This window comes from Dasypus novemcinctus, chromosome 8 (assembly GCF_030445035.2).
Source record: "Dasypus novemcinctus isolate mDasNov1 chromosome 8, mDasNov1.1.hap2, whole genome shotgun sequence".
Classification (NCBI taxonomy): Eukaryota; Metazoa; Chordata; class Mammalia; order Cingulata; family Dasypodidae; genus Dasypus; species Dasypus novemcinctus.
The window spans coordinates 24,821,536-24,843,069 of NC_080680.1; the positions used below are offsets into that span (position 1 = coordinate 24,821,536).

The 21,534-nt window shown below is 36.8% G+C and overlaps 1 protein-coding gene across 5 annotated transcripts in view; it reads left to right on the forward strand.

Annotated features, from left to right (window-relative positions):
* KIF27 (kinesin family member 27) overlaps positions 1 to 20,998 on the forward strand; it is a 98,905-nt gene extending 77,907 nt beyond the window's left edge. For all 5 annotated transcript variants that reach the window (XM_012519102.4, XM_023584321.3, XM_004449459.5 and 2 more), the window contains 4 exons: positions 3,329 to 3,535; positions 5,094 to 5,292; positions 7,188 to 7,352; positions 17,717 to 20,998. In XM_012519102.4, coding sequence (XP_012374556.1) covers positions 3,329 to 3,535; positions 5,094 to 5,292; positions 7,188 to 7,352; positions 17,717 to 18,201 — 1,056 coding nt within the window. In that variant the 3' untranslated portion in view covers positions 18,202 to 20,998. The remainder of the gene's footprint in view (positions 1 to 3,328; positions 3,536 to 5,093; positions 5,293 to 7,187; positions 7,353 to 17,716) is intronic.
* Positions 20,999 to 21,534: the final 536 nt, after the last annotated feature.

Consider the following 21,534-nt stretch of genomic DNA (forward strand, 5'->3'; position numbering starts at 1 on the left):
GACTAACTTGATGAGGGCTAAGTGGCAGCTGAAGGATTGTTATCAGCCTTCACAGCCGTTATGTAACAACTTGTGTAGCTGTGCATAGGCTCACAGTATCAGATTCTCGCCCTGAAGTGATTAAAATGGAGCCCCAAGTTTGTAGAATATAAGGTATGGGAATAAGATTCGGAAAGAATTAAAGATATTTAAAGAAGTCCTTCCTACCCCTGAGTTTTACTAGGCCATATGAGAGAAACAAAGCAGAAAGTATTATTTGTCTCTTGAGAAGTCCATACTCTCTGGGAAGAAGAGACAAAAGAAAACCTTAAACCCTGAAGAACACCAAAAAGCAAGTTACAGATAATGTAACAAAACCTAGCTGTTGAAATATTTATGGAAAGCAATGCAGTTTGGGGGTAATATTCATGAAGGTAGCCTGGGTGGACTGTAATCTTGAGCTGAATTATGAAAAACATGGTATATACTGGCAGATAGAAGAGAGAAGGCTGCTTTCGATAGAACATTGTTAAATAAGGCATAGCCATGGGAATAAGCAAATTGTGTTTGCAGAAGAGTTAGAGGCTCCATTATCACCCTCAAAACACATTTAAGTACTTCACCTGGGTTTTACTACTAAAAACTTTCTTTAGGGATTTGTGGTGAAATTGTTACAGTGCCATGCCTGATACCTATTTTGCAGCCACCCAGGATTGGTTTGAGGTACTGATGAGCCTCCTCGATTGGATAGGGCACCATCATTTAGTCATTGGGATCTGCTCTGCACCCATCTTCCACATGGTTGGTTCTTCTTAGTGGAGCTCTGAAGTGGACTCTGCTCTCACCTCTGTTTTAAAGGCAAGATTAATATTCCCAAATAGATCTACCAACCTCAGACGACTGGCAACATAAGATTCTAATCTGACGCAAGATGTCAGTAAAATCTAGGTGGAATGTTTTGTTTTGATTTCTTTAAACTTGCTTAGAATTATTTTCTCTTTCCACAATAAAATGTTTTTCCTAATTGTATTACTTTTATGGGACGTGTGATCAAAAGATTTTAGATAATTCTACTAGAAAAGGATTATTCAGCAATTTAATGTAGATGAACTACCTCCTTTTCTGAAAAATACAGCAACTAAAATTAAAAAAAAGGAATACTTAAACTCTATTTTTCTAATAATACAGAGCCGTTGCCTACCTAGTAAGTAAGGTATGGGAAGAAAATATAAGAATGATGATATTTATTTTATCTTTTCAAATTCCAGTAGAATGTTTTATGATTAGAATATACATGTGATTTATAAAGAAATATACATTTATGGAATGCTTGCCCCAAAATTTGTTTTTCACTGATAGGGATGTGTGATCAAAAAAGTTTGGAGACCACTGCTCTGTGTCCTTGTTGCTCACACTGTGATCTCCCGGTCAGCAGCAAGAGTATCATCTGGGAGCTTGTTAGAAATGCAGAGCCTTAGGCCCACCCAGACCCGCTGAATCAGAATCTGAATTTTAACAAGAACTCAGTGCACATTAAAGTTTGGAAAGGACTACCCTATAAAAAGCACACATAGTCATAGTCACTCTTGATAATCTATGGCTTGTTTTGTGGCAAATTTTTCATCCTGGGACAGCTTCCCATTGCCACCTAGCACTCACCTTGTCAACCTATATCTCTTGCCAGGTTAGAGCACGCACAAACATTTATGTGCTGCGGTCTCACTGGAGTGGGCGATCATCAGGGTTCTACATAGTCACACTTAAAATATCTCAGTATTTCCTTAATGGAGGTCCAAAAATAGAGAAAGTAATTTATACTAAATTCTTCTCAGCCATGCATAAAGTCAAGTTCTTTACACGATTTTTTTTTTTTTTTTTTTTGTAAACTAGAATTACAGTTTGCATTTAAAATATATTCTTTGGATGATTCACTTTTATTTTGTAGTTCCTCGTATTTACTCACGTAAGTATCTTTCAGAACTTTGTTTTTTTCTTTAAAAGGTGAATATTACTTGCTCCTTATAGAGTGATTATCAGATAATTAAATTCTTGATGACTAAATTATTGCACAGAAAAATAGAATGGTTGCTGAACTTTTTTTTTTTTTCAAATACTTAAAATTAAATTAAGTATTATTCAACCTCCTACTGAAATAGGGTTATTACATACCTTTTTCCTGAATTTCCAGAAAAGGAGTTCTGGAAGTCATCACCCTAACTTTTCTTTAGGTGGATCAGAAGTACTAATAATATTTTCCTTTGGGATACTGAAGTAGTGATGAGAATATCTGGGTCACATAACCAAGGACAAATAAAAATATTATTTCTTTCCTCTCTTCCTTCCCTTCATCAATTCATTCAGTACCATTGGGTTCAGTGGTGCTGGGCAGTGAGGATATGAAGAACTTAAAATCTAGGTGACCTCAATAACATGTTATTTGGATAGTTCAAGAACTTTTAGGTTTGTGGAGCAGATGTAGTTCAGTGTTAAGTGCCTGCTTCCCATGTACGAGGTCCTGGGTTCAATCCCCAGTACCACCTTAAAACAAAAACAAAAACAATAAAACTTCCAGGTTTTCAGGTCAAGGATTCCTCCGATTTTTTTTCCTACTACTGAAGAAATCTTCTGGTATGTGAAAAAGCGCTATGCTGCCAGCAGTTTTAATGCCTATATTTTCCCTCTAGTGGCATCTTATTGGACCCTTATGAAATGTTTCATGTCCTTAAATCCTCATTGCTTTTTAAAAAAAAAATTTTATGCCATACTTAGGTTTTTTTCCTCCTTGAGCCTCTCCTCTGCTTACTAGTTCTTAATAGCGAAATCTATTTCTCCTTTCCTCCTAGCATTATGTTGTTTTGGTAGATCTTTGAAGGGACACCAGCATGTCTCCAAATCTCATTAGTGGAAATCCTGACATAATATGAACTTTAACAGTTGTAAAAGAGAGACATTTTACAATTCACCTAATCCTGTGAGTTGAGGCTTTGTTCAAGAGTATTCCTTGGCTTAAGTGTGTTCAGCATTTGCTTTGGGACCTTGGTGTGTTTCATAATCCATTCAAGCTTCTGTTTCCTCCATTTTACTACACAAGACTTACTGAGAGAATTCAATTAGATTATATGCTATGTGTATATATATATATACACACATACACATATGTATATGCATGTATATATATATTCATACAGTACATTGTGTAGCAAAGCAAGCACTCAAGCATTATTTTCTTAAAATTTAGTAGACCGGTATTGCCGCTAAGACTGAAATAACATGAGAGATTGAGTGTATAACGAAGTCCAGGTTCTACTATTTCATTTAAAATGAGTGATTTCTATTGTATCATATCTAGGAAGAACATGTACTTTTCCAACTTGAAGAAGGGATTGAAGCTTTGGAAGCTGCTATTGAATACAAGAATGAAAGTATCCAGAGCCGCCAGAAATCGCTTAGAGCTTCCTATCAAAATCTCTCTCATAGTGAAGCAAATGTCTTGGGAAAACTCATTTGCCTGAGTCCTGTTGAGATTAGAGCTATTCTTTTCAGATATTTCAATAAGGTTTGTTTTCAAGGGGTAGAATATTTTCTTATACAGAGGTTATCAAGATGTTTATATATCCCACTTTAATTTTGAATTTTTTAAAATTGAAAGGTTGAAAGATTTGATGGTGTAACTACAAATACAAGCATGATTTCTTTTTACAGCTCTGAATATTCTCATCTGAAAGCTTTGTGATTATCCAAATATGTAGGCCCAACTCTGTGGGGTTCTTAAAGTTGGACAGCCTTTGAAATAATTTTAAAAAACAAGAATTTAAATTATATTCTTTGATCACTATTTCTTGGATATTTTCTAGATTTCAATGTTGCTATTCAGCATCGGTGAAAAATTGAGGCCCTCCGAGTTATAGCTTCCTTTCCTTCATTGCTAGATAGGTGGTGCTGTGGGGTAGGGGAACCTGAACTGTCTCTTCATAACCTATGCGTTAGAATGAAGATGCAGTGGTGCATCCTAGACAAAGACAGTATACTTTTTATATTAACCTAAATGTGCTTAGTATCAATTGAAATATTTTATATCAATTGGAAAATTTACTGATCCAGATATGTTTCACAGCACTGAGAGAAATACATTCATCTCTAATGTCTTCTCTTAAGATACATGTTATGATGAATTAAATGCCTAGATAATTTGTTTCTCTGAAATATATTTTCAATTTAAGGAAATCTCAGATAACTGAGAAAAACAGAACACTGAATTTTTAAAACAAACTTATAATTCTGTTAAACAAGTGAAATAAAGATGAGGGCACAGCCCTCCTCCTCTTGGATAATCACTGTCAATAGTCACATACAGCTATTGATAAAAGTGCATGCTATTAAAAAAATAATTAATTTTGAAAAATAGAAAAAAAAAAGTGCATACGATAGCTGACTGTTTGGGGGACTGAAAAATGGTTTAGTACTGCCCTAGGCTTTGATATAGAATAACCCTGTGGTGCTCCTAAAGCAAGAGTTCTTAACCCACGACACCCAGGCCAAGGTCTGTGGATTCTCTGAGCCTGAGAATCTTGGTAGAAATGAGTATTTTGCTGAAGAGAAGGTCATTATATTATCAAGACACTTTCTGAAGTATTTTCACTTCATATCAGTGCAGAGAAGAACTCATTAAACTAAATGCCTGGTCTGAAATTGAACTCTTTATAGTTTTTAAAATGTCACTTATTTTTAACATGTCCATTTTGAGGGTAAACTAGGAATTATCTAGTTACAATAGCCTTTAGCTTCTCACTTTCCTCATAGACTCGAGAAGTAGAAGTATAGAACTGTAAAATGTAAACTACAGAGATCAGGTTTAAGAAATTATGGATGAGTTGACTAATAGAGCAACGTTATATTTAAAATGAAGTTGCTATCAATTCAGAATCCCAACAAATTCAAAGGCTAAGTTATTTTTTGGGCATTCTGCAAAGCATTTAAAGGACCCTGATCCCTTGTGAAAATCACTGATACTGTAGTGATTAAGGAAGTTCATTTTTGTATAGCCTAAGAGAAGTAGATTAATCTATCAGGCTATCTAAGACGTATTTTAAAAAGTCAAAAAATGTATTTGGTAGGTGGTTAATTTGCGAGAAGCTGAACGGAAACTCCAGTTACAGAATGAAGAAATTAAAATGAAAGTTCTGGACCAGGATAATATGGTTCGTGAGTTGGAATCCGCACTGGAACATCTGAAATTGCAGTGTGACCGAAGGCTGACGCTCCAGCAAAAGGAACACGAGCAAAAGATGCAGTTGCTGTTACATCATTTCAAAGGTAACTGCCCCTTTTGGTCAGTTATGTAAGGGGGATGTGTAGGTGGGGTATTGGGGCAAGAAAACAGGATAGAATTTGATTATATAAAAGCCCAATATGTATAACTAGTCATCACTTTATGTACTTTGTGCTTTACATGTGTTGGTTACCATGTTCCGGGATCGTTGACCTTGATGTAGGGCTCTTCATGCCTGCAATGCCACATGTAGGAACTGCTACAATCTTTTCATTTCTGTTGTTGCTCTAGTGATTTTGTGGAAATGTGGAGTTCCTCCTGGCCTGTCAGTGTACAGTTGAAAATTTATAGTTGAAAATTCTCTATCTCCTAGGGATATAGTACTACGATTTTAAATTATTTTCTATTCACAAAATTAACATGTTAGGCCTTGTCAGATTCTAGATTATTCTCCTTGCTAAAATTTCCAGTTGATTATATGTTTTATGCATTTAAGTTATCCTGGATCAGAATTGCTGGGCACATACTGTTATCAAAGCACAGTAGTTAAACCATCAACCTTGATATAGAAAGGAGATATTATAGCAATCAGGCACCACATTACCTGCACACATGACCAGTACATAGACTGTTGCTATGGCAATAAAATCACCACCAGGTGACACCTGGTTTGGTCCAGGCTGCTTAGTCCTGATTCTCATCAATCTGTAGCTGGAAATGGGTTAAAAGGGATCTTGAAGAAGGAACCTGTGAAAGCAGAAAATGGGAAAAATACGTGAATTAAGTGTTGCGGTACTTACTTCCAAGTTAATTCTATAATCGGTTAATCAACAACCAATTGCCTAATGACAGGATTCCTTTGGCAAGATCCCATACATCATTGTATTCAAAAAAGTTCTCCTTAACCTAATTCAGTTCTGTCTTATTTTATATCTCTAAAAGTGGTATTTAGTAGAATTTTTATGTATGACTGGCCTTTTCTCACAAAAACTCATGCTATAGCCAAATGAGAGCATTGAAAAAGCCTCCATTTCTATAGCTAATGCAAGTTTTTCACAACAAAGCTATAACTGAAAATGTTAAAAATTTATAAATTTTCTAGTTTCATCTGAACAATGGGACATAAAAAGTTGATTTATGTAAGATACTTCATGGGTATTCTGGTTTATGATGCCATTAATTTTAAGTAAAAAGCAAGGTGATGAGTTAATTTTAAATACAAAAATATACTTAAACAAAATACTGCAGAACAGCCAATTAGAACAAAAAAAATTATAGACCAGTAGTACCATTTTATAAAAATGGCTGTAAGCGAGTAAGTCTGAATATAAATACTTTCTGAAGATCAGTAAACTGGGTTCTATTGGTTCTAAAGCATAACCCAGGGGACATTTATAAATATTAATCAGAACCTTTAAGTTGTAATGCAGCATAAACTAGTATGCTCCTTCTTTTCTCTCTCCTCTGTATGTTGTTTCCCTTTGTGATTAATCTTCCTAGCTTTTGACAGGTTTTTGTTTATTTTTTGACTATTTACTTTTGGACCTATAAACCCTAGACTAATAGCAATCCATATAACTACATTTCCTGATAAAACTTAAATAAGATATTTATTCAACTGTACAGTTTTTATAGAAAACACCCTACTTCTAGTAGCCTAAGGATAAATCTAGTTAAGTGGTTACCACATAAAGTGCTTAGGATTCAGGAAAATGTGCTGTTGGTAGTAGGTAGAGTGGGGAGTGTAACTAAGGGCGCAGTCCTACTTTGGAAAATTTTATGGGAAAAAGAATCCACAATGTAGCTGGAAACAATTCCGTGCAGGTAACATATATGTAAGATAATTCTGACCCTTTAAGTATAGTCTGGGTGCTGTGTTAGACTATAATTTGAATAATTTATTTAAAACTGATTTTAAACATAATTTTCTGTTTTATAGAGCAAGATGGAGAAGGTGTTATGGAAACTTTCAAAACGTATCAAGATAAAATCCAGCAGCTGGAAAAAGATCTTTATTTCTATAAGAAAACAAGCAGGGACCTTAAAAAGAAACTTAAGGAGCTGGTAGGGGAAGCAGTTCGGCGGCAGCTGGCACCATCAGAACGTAAGATGTTTAGTGTTGTATGTCATGCTAACACTTTCTCTAGCATTTGATAAAGTAGTGCCTGATATGTAATGTAGCCAATTTCCAATTGACTTAGGCTATTTTAGGATTAACTTCTGTTTGCCTTAGTTTCCTTCTCTGTAAATAAAAATAGTTGCCTAGTCTAGGAATAAGACAGAATCACATGAAAAGTGAGTGAATGAACAATGGTAGATGTGTAAAGGAAAAGATCATTTATTGATTGCTTACCGTGTGCCAGGGGCTTTTGTACTCCTTGACTCCTTTAATCCTTAAGATAATTCAACACCATAGCTGTTGTTTTCCTGTGTTATAGTTAAACTAAACCTTCTCACAAAAAAGATGTAAAATAAATATAAATTAATAAAATAAAGTTAAATAATACTGTAGATATTGCTAAGATAAATCAGATTTTTTTCACATCATGGCCTCTGGAAATTCACAAATACAATAAAATCCATTGTTGAGACAAAGGTGTTTCCTTGCATAATTATGTATAAATGATAAAACATTACTAAATGAAATGACAAAACACTTTGTAAAAGTAAAAAGTGCCATGGAAGTATTATATTGTTGATTAAAAATATCCTTGTTTAATCCAGCCTGGTAGAGAGGAATCAATGTTTCAAAAATAATATGTTCTACATTTTATTATAGAATTCGCCTTCCTGTGAGGAAAATATTTTTCTAGTAATTGTGTATGGTTTATTTATGAAAAGTTGATTTCACAACCTTTTAAGAACACACCTGTTTTGTACCTGTAAAGAAATCTTACTTGAAGATGTAAAGAGACCAGTGAAATGAAAACATATATTAACTTAGACTGAATATATAATATAATCAGAATTGACTTAGTTGTAAATTTTTTTCAAAAGGCCTATTTTAGAGAGGCATTCTTATGCTACCTTATTTTTCTGATATTTATAAACTACAGATATTTTTACAGTTTCCCTTGACCCTCATACTGAGGGCCGGCCAGTGTCTATTATATATGCATTTTTTAGATGAGGGACCTGAGGTGCAGAAAGGCCATGTGACTCATGGATATAACAGCAGTTTGAACAAGGTCTAAGGTCCCTTGTCTTCTGACTCCCAGTCCAGTTATAGGATAAAAGTTGTCATAAGATAAAGATGTGATACAAACATACAAATCCTGTGAAAGAGACTAAACTTTCTGATTTTCACTGTAGTAGCACAGGGGTACTTGGTGATACAGGTTTTACTTGACGTACTGCCTGCAATATATAGCTGAAACTTTTGCTTGAAACACTACTTGCAAAAACTTAAAAGGTAAGTTCCAGCTGACCAAGATGACACTGTAAGATGCTTCAGAGTGCTGTCCTCCCACAGAATCTTGGAACAAAGAGCAAAAACTGGAAGAGGCATCTTCCTAGAACTCTGGAAAACAGAGGGTTGCAGTAACTGGGCGAGTGCCACCTCAGCAAAACGCAGCTTTACAAAACAGTAGGAGAAGCTTGTGGCATGACCATAATGGGGTGCCTGTGTTTCTGTGCAGATTTATCAGGTGGTAGGAACCAGGAAACTCATCTCTGGTTTACCTTCCCAGAATCTGTCATGCAGACAGAAGCAGTTTGCTGACAGCTAAAGCAGTATAAGAACAATTAAGTCAAAGCTGCCTGGGGCAAAGGATTGCCTGCTTTAAGACAAATAATAAAGCACCCAGGAGAGGACAAAGTCTATAGCACTAGGAGTAGAAGAGACATTCAAATTCCTGTAACCTGGTTAATTCCTAAAACCACAAGCAAGTACAAGTCCAGGACAAGACTTAGGCTCAGAAAAGGCAGAGAGAACCTTTTGCTTCAGGCTGATCTTGATAGAAAGACTAAACTCTTAAAGAGAGCACCAGCCAATGCAGAGGTCATTTCCAAAGACTGTGAAAGGTGTTATTTGCACTGGTTTGTTTCTTTGTGTTACCTCCTGGAACTCCAAGAAATATCTATCATAGCTTTATCTGGATAAATACTTAAGGAACACACAGCTCATGGAATAAATCCCAGAGTTAACACATGGAAATATTAAAATGTATAGTGTACAACAGTGTACAACAAGACAAAGAAACAGGAAATGATGTTAAGATAAAAATCCAGAAACCATCATTGAAAAAGACCAGAATTTGGACTTACCAGACAAAGACTTTACAAAAATTATCCTCAGTATGCACAAGGAAAACATGGAGGAAGAACTAAAGGATACCAGGAGAATGATGAAGGAACAATCTAAGACTCTCAGTAAAGAGACAAAAATTTTGTAAAGGAACCAAACAGAAAAACAGGAGTTGAAGGCCTCAATATCTGAACTAAAAAATTCCCTAGAGGGTTTCAATAAGAGATTGGATCCAGCAGATAAAGATCTGGACAACAAGATAATTGAAATGTTCAGGCTCAGGAGCAAAAAGGAGGAAAAAAAATGCAGAACTGAACAGAGCCTAGAGACACCATCAAGCATACAATATATACTTGGGAACCCAAGAAGATGAAGAGAGAGAAAGGGACAGAAGGAATATTCAAAAAATAATGGCAGAAAACTTACCAAATTTAACAAAAGACATGAATATACACATTCAGGAAGCCCAGCAACCCCAAACAGGATAAACTTGAAGGGAACCATGCCCAGATACATGGTAGTCAAACTGTTGAACACAAAGAAAAAGGAGAGAGTTCTGAAAGCTGCAAGAGGAAAACATGTTATGTACAAGGGAGTTCCAATAAGATTAAGTGTTGATTTCTCATCAGAAACCATAGAGGTAATAAGGCAGTGGTATTAAATATTTAAATTGTTGAAAGAAAACAGTTGCCAGTGCAGAATTTTATATCTGGTGAAACAGATAAGCAGATTGTGGTATATTCACACAATTGGCTATTCTGAGCCATAAAATCAAGCAACCTATTGACATATAACCTGGAGGACCTCAAAAATTTAAGCTTGGCGAAAAAAGCCCCCTGGGAACACACAACCTATTTTGCAAATATAAAAAAGTCAATTATTAAATTTATTTGGAAGGGTAAGGGGCCCTGAATAGCCAAAAACATCTTAAGAAAGAAGAGTCAAGTTGGAGAAGTCATACTTCCTGACTTTAAAGCTTATTACAAAGCTACAGTAGTCAAAACAGCATGGTACTGGGGAGTGGATATGGCTCAAGCAGTTGAGTGCCTCCTTCCCACATGGGAGGTCCCAGATTTGGTTCCCAGTGCCAAAACAAAAAACAAGCAAACAAATGAAAAAACCAACTTGGGAGCAGATGTGGCTCAGTGGTTGAAGCTTTTCACATACGAGGTCCTGGTACCTCATTAAAAAAAACCCAAAAAACAGAAACACCATGGTACTAGCCTAAGGATAGATGTATAGACTAATGGAATCGAATTGAGAGTTCAAAAATAACTCTCCCATCTGTGGCCACTGATTTTTGACAAGGGTGCCAAGTCCAGTCAATTAGGAAAGACTAGTCACTTCAACAAATGGTTATGGGAGGGAAACGGACTTTGGCCCAGTGGTTAGGGCGTCCGTCTACCACATGGGAGGTCCGCGGTTCAAACCCCGGGTCTCCTTGACCTCCTTGACCCGTGTGGAGCTGGCTCATGCGCAGTGCTGATGCACGCAAGGAGTGCCCTGCCACGCAGGGGTGTCCCCCGCGTAGGGGAGCCCCACGCACAAGGAGTGCGCCTCCGTAAGGAGAGCCGCCCAGTGCGAAGGAAAGTGCAGCCTGCCCAGGAATGGCGCCACCCACACTTCCCGTGCCGCTGACGACAACAGAAGCGGACAAAGAAACAAGACGCAGCAAAAAGACACAGAAAACAGACAACCGGGAGAGGGGAGGGGAATTAAATAAATAAAAATAAATCTTTAAAAAAAAACAAATGGTTATGGGAAAACTTGATATCCATATGCAAAAGAAGGAAGATGGACCTCTATCTCACAGCATATACAAACATTAACTCAAAATGGATCAAAGAACTAAATAAAAAACCAAAACTAATATAAAATTTCTAGAAGAAAACATAGGCAATCATCTTCAGGACCTTGTGTTAGGCAATGGTTTCTTAAGACTTTCCACCAAAAGCACAAGCAACCAAAAAAATTGATAAATGTTACTTTGTCAAATTAAAAACTTTTGCATCAAAGGACTTCATCAAAGTAAAAAGACAACCTACAGCATGGGAGAAAATATTTGGAAACCACATAGCTGATAAGGGTTTATTATCCAGATTATATAAAGAAATCCTAAACTCAACAATAAAAAGACAACTTAATTTAAAAATACACAGAAAAGAATAACCAAAAAAAAAAAAAAAGGGAAAAATAATGCATAGGGAGATGTAACTCAGTGGTTTGAGTGCTTGTTTCCCATAGACAAGATCCCAGTTCCATCCCTGGTAATGCTTAAAAAAAAATTTCATAAAAGACGTGAACAAACATTTCTCCAAAGAAGATATACAAATGGCCAATAAGTACATGAAAGATGCTCAGCATCATTAGCCATTAGGGAATTGCAAATCAAAACTACAATGAGATCACATTTCACACTCACTAGAATAGATACTATTAAAAAAATGGAATATAACAAGTTTAGGGTAGGATATATAGAAATATGAACACTTGTTCATTGTTGGTGGGAATGTAAAATGGTGCAGCTGCTGTGGAATAGTTTGGTGGTTTTCAGAAAGTGAAGTATAGTATTATCATATGACCTGGCAATAACCAAAAGAATTAAAGGCAGGTAATTGAACAGATAATTGCACACCGATTTTCATAGCTGCATTATTCACGATTGCCAAAAGATGAAAGCAATCCAGGCGTCCATCAAGAGATGAATGGATAGGGAAGCAGACTTGGTCCAATGGATAGGGCGTCCGTCTACCACATGTGAGGTCTGCGGTTCAAATCCCGGGCCTCCTTCACCTGTGTGGAGCTGGCCATGTGCAGTGCTGATGTGCGCAAGGAGTGCCCTGCCATGCAGGGGTGTCCCCCACGTAGGGGAGCCCCACACGCAAGGAGTGTGCCCCGTAAGGAGAGCCGCCCAGTGTGAAAGAAAGTGTAGCCTGCCCAGGAGTGGCACCGCACACACGGAGAGCTGACACAGCAAGATGACGCAACAAAAAGAGACACAGATTCTCGTGCCACGGACAACAACAGAAACAGACAAAGGAGAACACGCAGCAAATAGGCACAGAGAACAGACAACTGGGGCGGGGGAGGGAAGGGGAGAGAAATAAATAAATAAATCTTTTAAAAAAAAAAGATGAATGGATAAACAAAATGTGGTATATACACACAATGGAATAGTATTCAGTCTTCAAAAGCAATGAAATTCTGATACACGACACAACACGGATGAAACTTAAAGAACATCATGTTGCGTGAAATAATCCAGAAAGAACAGGACAAATATTATGATCTAATAGGAATTAATTAGAATAAGCAAATTCATTGAGTAGGTGTGGGTAGGGAATAGACTTAACGCTTAGTACAGAGTTTCTCTTTGGGGTGATGGAAAGATTTTGGTAATAGATGGTGGTAGTGGTAGCACAATATTGTGAAGGTAATTAAAATGACTGACCTTACATATCTGAATGTGGTTAAAAGGAAATTGTAGGTTGTATATATGTTACTAGAATAAAAATTTTAAAAAAACAAAAAAACAATTAGGACCATACAACACAGTGAACCATAATATAAACTATGGACTATAGTCAATAGTATAATTATAATAATATTGTTTCATCTTTTGTAACAAAGGTACCATTCTAATGCAAAGTGTTAATAATAGGGAAAATGGTGTGCTTGGAAGGTATATGGGAACACTGTTTTCTGCATAATTTTTCTGTAAACTTACAATTTACCTAATAAAGTAAATTTTAAAAAATTAAAACAAACAGGTATTAAGTAGGAAATGGAAACAGAACAGCATAAGGTCATTTCACCTTTTTTAAAATCCACTTTTAGATTTGAGATATCTAGATATCTATGGCCCATGTTTATACTACTGAGTCTACTCAACATCTTTTAAAATGACAGTGTGGTATGGTGGTATATATGTTTAAGAGTCCTCAAAAGGCCTGCTCTTTAGCAAAATAAACATAATAAGTTAAAGCAAAAGATAACAATTGATATTGGACATCTATAAAATTAAAATTATATCTATCTGATCATTTTACCTAGAGGATTTTGATAATAATGTTGGAGATATTACTTCAGCTAATTCTGTTATTCTACCTAGATAAATTTTAAATAATTTTATTTTTGGCCATAAAATGTAGCATGTGATCATTAAAGAAAATTTTGAAAATATAGAAAAAAAAATCACCCATAATCCTACCCTCAACTATTACATTTTAGCATAATTCTTTTTTAAGTCAGTGCTCAACTACCAAGCCACATTGACTCCCCTGGGTTGGTTTTTTCATTTGTTTTGCTTGTGTGTGTGTGTTTTTAAGGAGGCACTGGGGGGAAACGGGCTTGGCCCAGTGGTTAGAGTGTCCGTCTACCACATGGGAGGTCCGCGGTTCAAACCCCGGGCCTCCTTGACCTGTGTGGAGCTGGCCCATGCGCAGTGCTGATGCGCGCAAGGAGTGCCCTGCCACGCAGGGGTGTCCCCCGCGTAGGGGAGCCCCACGCGCAAGGAGTGTGCCCCATAAGGAGAGCCGCCCAGCGCAAAAGAAAAGTGCAGCCTGCCCAGGAATGGCGCCGCCCACACTTCCCGTGCCGCTGACGACAACAGAAGCGGACAGAGAAACAAGACGCAGCAAAAAGACACAGAGAACAGACAACAGAGGGGCGGGGGATTAAATAAATAAATAAAAAATCTTAAAAAAAAAAAAAAAAAAAGGAGACACTGGGAACTTAACCTGGGACCTTTCATGTGGGAAGCAGGCACTCAATCACTTGAGCTATATCTGCTCCCCAACATAATTCTTTTTAATGTTCGCCCCATGCTTTAAAAATTTAGTTGGTGAGCAATGTGGCTCAAGCAATTGGGTACTGGTTTCCCACATGGGAGGTCCTGGGTTCAGTTCCCAGTGCCTCCTAAAGAAGGCAAGCAAGAGAAGCAGCTGTGGCTCAGTCTTTTGGGCTGCCATCTACCATATGGGAGGCCCTGGGTTTGCGTCCCAGGGCCTCTTTGTGAAGGCAGGCTTGCCTACACCCACGGAGAGCTGTTGGCCCACCCCACACCCACAGAGAGCTGGCACAGCAAGATGACGCAACAAAGGGAGTTAAGCAGACACAGAAGAACGTGCAGCAAATGGACACAGAGAGCAGACAGCAAGCAAGCCACAAGGAGTGGGGGGAATAAATAAAAAATAAAAATAAATCTTAAAAAAAATAAGACCGGGAAACAGACTTTGGCCCAGTGGTTAGGGCGTCCGTCTACCACATGGGAGGTCTGCGGTTCAAGCCCCGGGCCTCCTTGACCCATGTGGAGCTGGCCCATGCGCAGTGCTGATGCGCGCAAGGAGTGCCGTGCTACACAGGGGTGTCCCCCGCGTAGGGGAGCCCCACGCGCAAGGAGTGCACCCATAAGGAGAGCCGCCCAGCGCGAGGGAGGGAGCAGCCTGCCGAGGAATGGCGCTGCCCACACTTCCCGTGCCGCTGACGACAACAGAAGCGGACAAAGAAACAAGATGCAGCGAAAAGACTCAGAAAACAGACAACCGGGGGAGGGGAGGGGAATTAAATAAATAAAAATAATAAATCTTTAAAAAAAAAAAAAAAGACAAGCAAAATAGTGGACACAATGAGATGTCACAACGAGAAGATGCAACAAGATAATGCAATGAGGAGACACAATGAGAGACACAGCAAGCAGAGAGCAAATGTGGCTCAAGCGATTGGGTGCCTCCCTCCCACATAGGAGGTCCTGGGTTTGGTTCCCAGTTCCTCCTAAAGCGAAGACAGATGACACAGAGAGCACACAATGAACAGACACAGAGAGCACAAAACGAAGGGGGGGGGCGGGGAGGGAGAAATAAATATTTTTTAAAAATTAGTTTAGTTTCAATTATATTGGGGATATAGCATGTGCTATATCCTCTCTCAAAATGGCACTCTAAAAATGACATTAAAGTTTGTTTGAATTAAAAAAATAACAATATGAATATATCAAATACTGAGTTCCTAAAGTGTTTTATATGTATAATAATTAGAATCATAGTTAATATGTAACTGTCTTGATTAGTCAGTTAATTGGTAGCTGGTATGTTGGTTTTTTTTTTCTATTTTGGTTAATTAGTTTTGATAGTCTTTTCTTGTCTTCCTATCAGACGTACATTTCTCTTTGGATATTTCTGGTATTTTCAAATAGCAGAAAAAGACTACAGTGTCTTGGTGGCTGCTTCATCATGTCTCTGTTGTGTGCAACCTGTCTTCCAACATTTTGTGAGGATTAAATCAGTTGATATGAACATGTGGTGTATCTACTTATTTAAGTATTTAAAACTCTATCCTTGTATCATTTTAAATCACCTTCACAAAACTATATGTAAGTTTACTAGAGTCAAAAGATCTGGGTTGGAATCGCAAGATTTTCTTCTACTAGCTTTGTGGCCTTGGATGAATTCACCTTCTCTGAAGCCTGTTCCTTCAGTTGTAACATGGGGGAGTAAAATACTACCAGGAAGGTCAGTGTGAGGATTAAATGAAATCATGGAAATAAAAGCACCCAGCACAGGGCCTGGCACATCACAGAGATTCACCAAATATTTGTTGAAGGTGTGGGGGATTTGCAGGATAGGGCGCACCTGGGGCATGCTTCTATGAAATATGAAAGTAGTTACCTCAGTGGGTGGAGACCCACACAATAAACAAGAAAATATTCAACTCCCATTCTGGGCAATCATGCTGTGTTCTCAATTAGAGGGATAAGAATCCCTCAAGAACATAGGTATTGCCCAATAAAAGAAATCAGATTGATACATTTTAACACTTTATTTTTAAATGTACAACCTGTCTACTTCCAAAAAGTATTTATGCAGCTTATAAAAAACATGTACAATAAGTTAAAAATAGATAATAAATCCAAAAGATAGAAATGTAATATTTTCAAATTCCCATATAGAGTATGCCATAGTAGGAGCTCAGTAAATGATACCTATTATTATGCAGAGAAAAAGTAAATACATCAGTACCTTATATTAGTAACCTTAATGTTGTCCTGAACTTCCTAGCAGCCACAGTAAAAAGGGAAAAGTTTATACATTGTCTCTGATAAAAGCATGCCCCTTTTTTGCTTTGGTTTGGTTTTTTAACTGATTATCATCTGTTGATGGACAATATAAATATAATTTATTAGACTTATTGATGTTAAAATATTTGGAGTTAGCGTTTCCTATTTAGAAGAAAAGTATTACTACTAACTCCCCACCCATTAGTCAATTCCATTTTCTTGGTTGCTTTCCATTGTTTAAGGCAATTAAGCCAGAATAAAATGTTCAAGTCCATGACTTTTTTTTAATTGGCAGTTATTTTATAACTGTATTTGATAGTTAGCTGTTAGTGTCTATCCACACTGACTTTCTGTAGGTTTTTGAAATTGGTAATAGGTAAATAGGTAACTAGCAGTATAAATCGTGTTTGGTGAATCTTCATCCTTAGCATTTTCTGGACAACCAAACATGGATACAGTATAGGACATTTCTCATTCCTTTGACAGACAGCTTTGTTGAATCTGGTGTCAGTACACACATCTGCTGTCCCCATTTACTTCACAGCAAATTGCTGGATCTCTTTGAGAGCCTGAGAGGCACGCTGCTGGACGCCCATGCCAAGGGAGTGCTTGTGAACGGTGATGGTATACTCCCTGGTCACCATCTTGTTGATGGCAGAATGGCCCGGCCTCCTGCCACCTTCTTTGTGGGAGCCATTGAACTAGGACCAGGTTGGAAAGGAAGAGCATGAATGATGGTAGGAGAAAGAAAGCCCAGGTCCATGACTTCCAAAGAGAATGATCAGATTGTCTTCCCCATGTAGCAGAGTGACTCTTTAGCAGTAATTAGGGTTCAGATTTGTTAAAGCATCCATGGAGAGGTACCAGAGAAGCTTTAGGCACTCTTTTATTTCCAAGGAGCACCAAAATCCCTAGAAGACTATTTCTCAACTTTGTTCTCTAAATTAAAGTCCTGAGTTATTCACATGTAAAAAGCCTATAAGTGAAATAAAAATAATTCATATTCACACTTTTGTTGTTGTAGTAGAAATCATTTAACAAAAGAAGCTGAAAGACATCATTTACACTAAAGCAATAAGAATGTTATGATAATGTGATTACTTAATTTTGAAATACCTAATTTTGAGGAACTATTCTCTCACACTTTTGCTTTTTGGATTATTTTTAGATCATGATGCTGGAGATAGAGTTCCGAACCCAGGAGAAGCAGGAATGCTTTCTGAAGAATTAAAATGGGCATCCAGAACTGAAAATATGAAGCTAGGTGGAAGAGAAAGAGAAATAGACAATTCAACAAACAGTACAAGGACACAACCAAATCCACAGAAGCTTTGGGAAGATGTCCAAGAATTACCTCCAATTTATAGCTCTCTAGTATCCACTTGTGGGCATTTGTTAAGCAATGAAGATAAAACAGAAATAGATGAAAATCAGTTTACAAAATCTCATAGTCGACCACCATCCCAAATTCAGCCAATGGGAAATGTTGGACAGCTCCATGGTGTCACACCTGTCAAGTTGTGTCGCAAAGAGTTACGTCAGATTTCTGCCTTGGAACTGTCATTACGACGCTCCAGTCTTGGAGTTGGGGTTGGATCAATGACTGCTGATTCTATTGAAGTGTCTAGAAAACCAAGTGACTTAAGAACTTAGGTATTTAATAATAGCACTTTTTATTTAGTAGATATATAAAAAGATTCATTTTTTTAATCTGTTAAAAATTAAAACTTAAGCTCATTAGTTCTAAGCTATGAGAAGGAAGGAAAGAATACCTAATCCTTTGCATACTAGAGCTGTGTATATTTTCTATAGCGTATATGGGGCCCTTTTATTTATACTTCTATAATAATTAAAGAGAAACACTTTTTCCAACAATTGATAACACTTAAATATTTCCACTGATAAGTTTGTTTCAATTTTTTTCCCCAGGCATATTTGAAGCACAAAACTGCTAATAGAATAATATACTAAAATATCCACAAAAGTATATTATATAACATTAAATATATTATAAGAGTACTGTAAGATACTCACACATACTTTGTTATTCTTACATATTTTTATTAGTCTTAAGAGAAGATCCAGTTAAATACTGCTTTATCTCAGAGGTAGTTCCCTGCTGTATGTGTTTTGGCACAGCTGAAAATTTATGCCAAAAATGCAGTTTGTGGGCAAAGGCTACTGGCTAAATTTATGGATTAAAGATTAAGGTCCTCAGAGCCCACAGAAGTTGAATGGCCAGCTTTGACTTCAAATATAGCTTCTGCTCTTTTTTCTGGAATTGTTTTTTATAAAGAATGTTTTGTTAGTGGTTTGCTAACATTATGGAACATGACAGCTTTCATCTCTCTCCAGTCCTATTTACTCATACCTGTTATACTACTAAAGTAGCAAGAAATGGATGCAGTTCAGTGGAACAGGGAACAATGAAAGAACAATACTAAAGCATTCTAACAGTTAAGAAAAAGAACCCTGGTTGTGACCTGATCTGGTTTTTTTCAGTATGTCTGTGGAGCTTGAAATACAGCCAGAGGGTCCGTAGCCAATTATCTGCCCAGCTTAACCCTGAGATTTGTTCTTCTCTACAAGCTGCCTAGGCACTATGGCCCATTTGCAAACAGGCCAAACAAACCACATTGATGCTCTATATACAAATGGAAGTCTTGTTAAAATTGTCCTTCAAGAGTTTTTTTATGTATGTGTATGTGTGTTTTTTGGTTATAAAATGTATACTTCAGTGTGGAATTAGGGGCAAAGCATTGATTTGCCCACCAAATGTAGTTTGATAATTTTTTTTACCATGTTTTTCAATGACAGATAATATCCCATTATAATGATCTTCAAAACTGAGATACTGTTAATTTTGCAAACTTTCATTTGTAAACCAAAGTTGAGTACTTAAACTCTGATTAATGTTAGGGTTAAGGGGGAGTAGCAAAATCCTGACATTATGAATGCTTACAGAATTAGTCACCCATTTTCCTGCTAAACCTATTTTTTCCTTATCTAAGGCTGCTACTAATTTTTTTTTTCCTTTCCTTTCCTGCCATTGACCATGATCACCTCACCTCAGACCTAAACTATCACTCCTGTGCTTAAAGACTTACAGCTCCCTTTTTCTACTTTCTAGTCCTGGGGAGCAGGGATCTTGGTCCCATTCTAAAACCCAGTTCTAAAAGAAAAAACCCAGACCTTCTAAATTCGTGAATAGTTTCTATATCTCTTAAACTGGGTACAAAAATTCATTTAAATTATGGGTTAAATAGACTTTGGTAGACTTACGTGGAACTTAACCACAGCTTATCACATTGGTGCAGTGAGAAACTGCTTCCTAAATTTCAAACAACTCATTTACAAACTAACTTGGAATTTTATTTTTAAAAGGTACTATTTGAAGTCAGACTTTGGCTTTCACCTACTCTTCCTCTCCTTGCCTTGGTTTGTATGGTATATATATCAAGCAAAAGGCCAGTGCCTTCAACAAAACACAGTGATTATATTAATGTATTTATTAATGTATATATATTAATGATGGTTTTAATTGTAAGATTAAGTTATGTGCAAGCCTTGATTACAAATATTCATATAAGGATGTATTCAGTCACTGGAATCCTGTGTGCCTAGGAAATTAACCCTTTTTTTTTTTTAACCTGGGGAAATATAAGCATTTTTACTAAAATCTAATTCACTAGTAACAAAGTAAAAAGTATAACAGTGATTAGATTTGATAATGTAAATGCGAACTGGATTCTCAATAACAAAGGTGCTATTTTATTTCTTGCTTTTGCTTAAACATACATAAATCCTTCATATGCTGTGAGAGATTGCTCTCTCACATACCCATACATATACACATATAAATACTGTGTTGAATAATACATTTTAGAGTGAACCTCTGGGCGTTCTAGTTTAGTCAGCATCCTCACAAAGGTAAGAAAAAGTAAGGCACCACGGAGAGTAAAATGATTTCTTTACATATGCTAATAGCAGATTTTACTCTCTTTTTCACATACTTTCTTTAGTCTACATATTGTGTCATGTTTGCCTTTTTTGCATGTATATAACATGCCTGTGGTTTTCTTTTTTTGTTCATTAAATTCTTTTTCTCTTCACCTATAACAGCATTTTGAGAGGAAAAATATTTGCCTCTGTAAAGTACTAGGTTCCTTCCCTAATTCTAGAGTGTTATAGATAACAGAGAATTCTGTAAGTATGGGTACCGTGGGTGTTAACATTAAGGTGCTTTTGTCCTTTAATATTTGTTTTTTGTTCATGTATTTTTTTGTCGCTTGGTTATTCTTATCTTCATGAATTCAGGGTCCAAGGCATAGCAAAAACACATATGCTCTTCAGTAACATGGACTTTACTGCCACTAACCATTGCCTTGTTTATATTGTTTATATATTTATATACTCAAGGTCAATAAAGTGAAGAATGCTTGTTTGAAAATGGGTGCCTTATATGAAAGAAAGTCTAAGACATACTAAGTCTTAGAATGAATTATAATGGAGTCAGATCCTTAAGGGGGGTTCATTCTGTAGTCAACACAAAGTACAAAAAAAAGAATCTCATAATAAATTTACAACTGAGGTGTCCTTAAATTGTCCACTGAAGTATAGATAAAATAGTAGCTTTCATTTAGAGTTATGTTGTATGAAAAATATGTATCTTTAAACACTAGAATTTCAGTAGTACACAGTGCCCACACTGGGAGGCCTGTGGGGTCAGAGGGGCTCCCAGGTTGCTTCTTTACCCCTGCTCCCACTCTCCTGAGCCGTTTGGGATGGATCACATACCTTAAATGCAAGGATGACGTGTTTTGCTCTTTCACTTATTTCCTCAGGCATGTATTTGTGACTTTTTAAAATGATGGTGGCTACAACATCTGAAAGTTTAAGTAGAAGGTCACTGATATCCATAATTTCTCTCAACTTTGCTGATTTTTAAAAATACTTACTATGTAGATAGCTGTATTTAAGTTATGT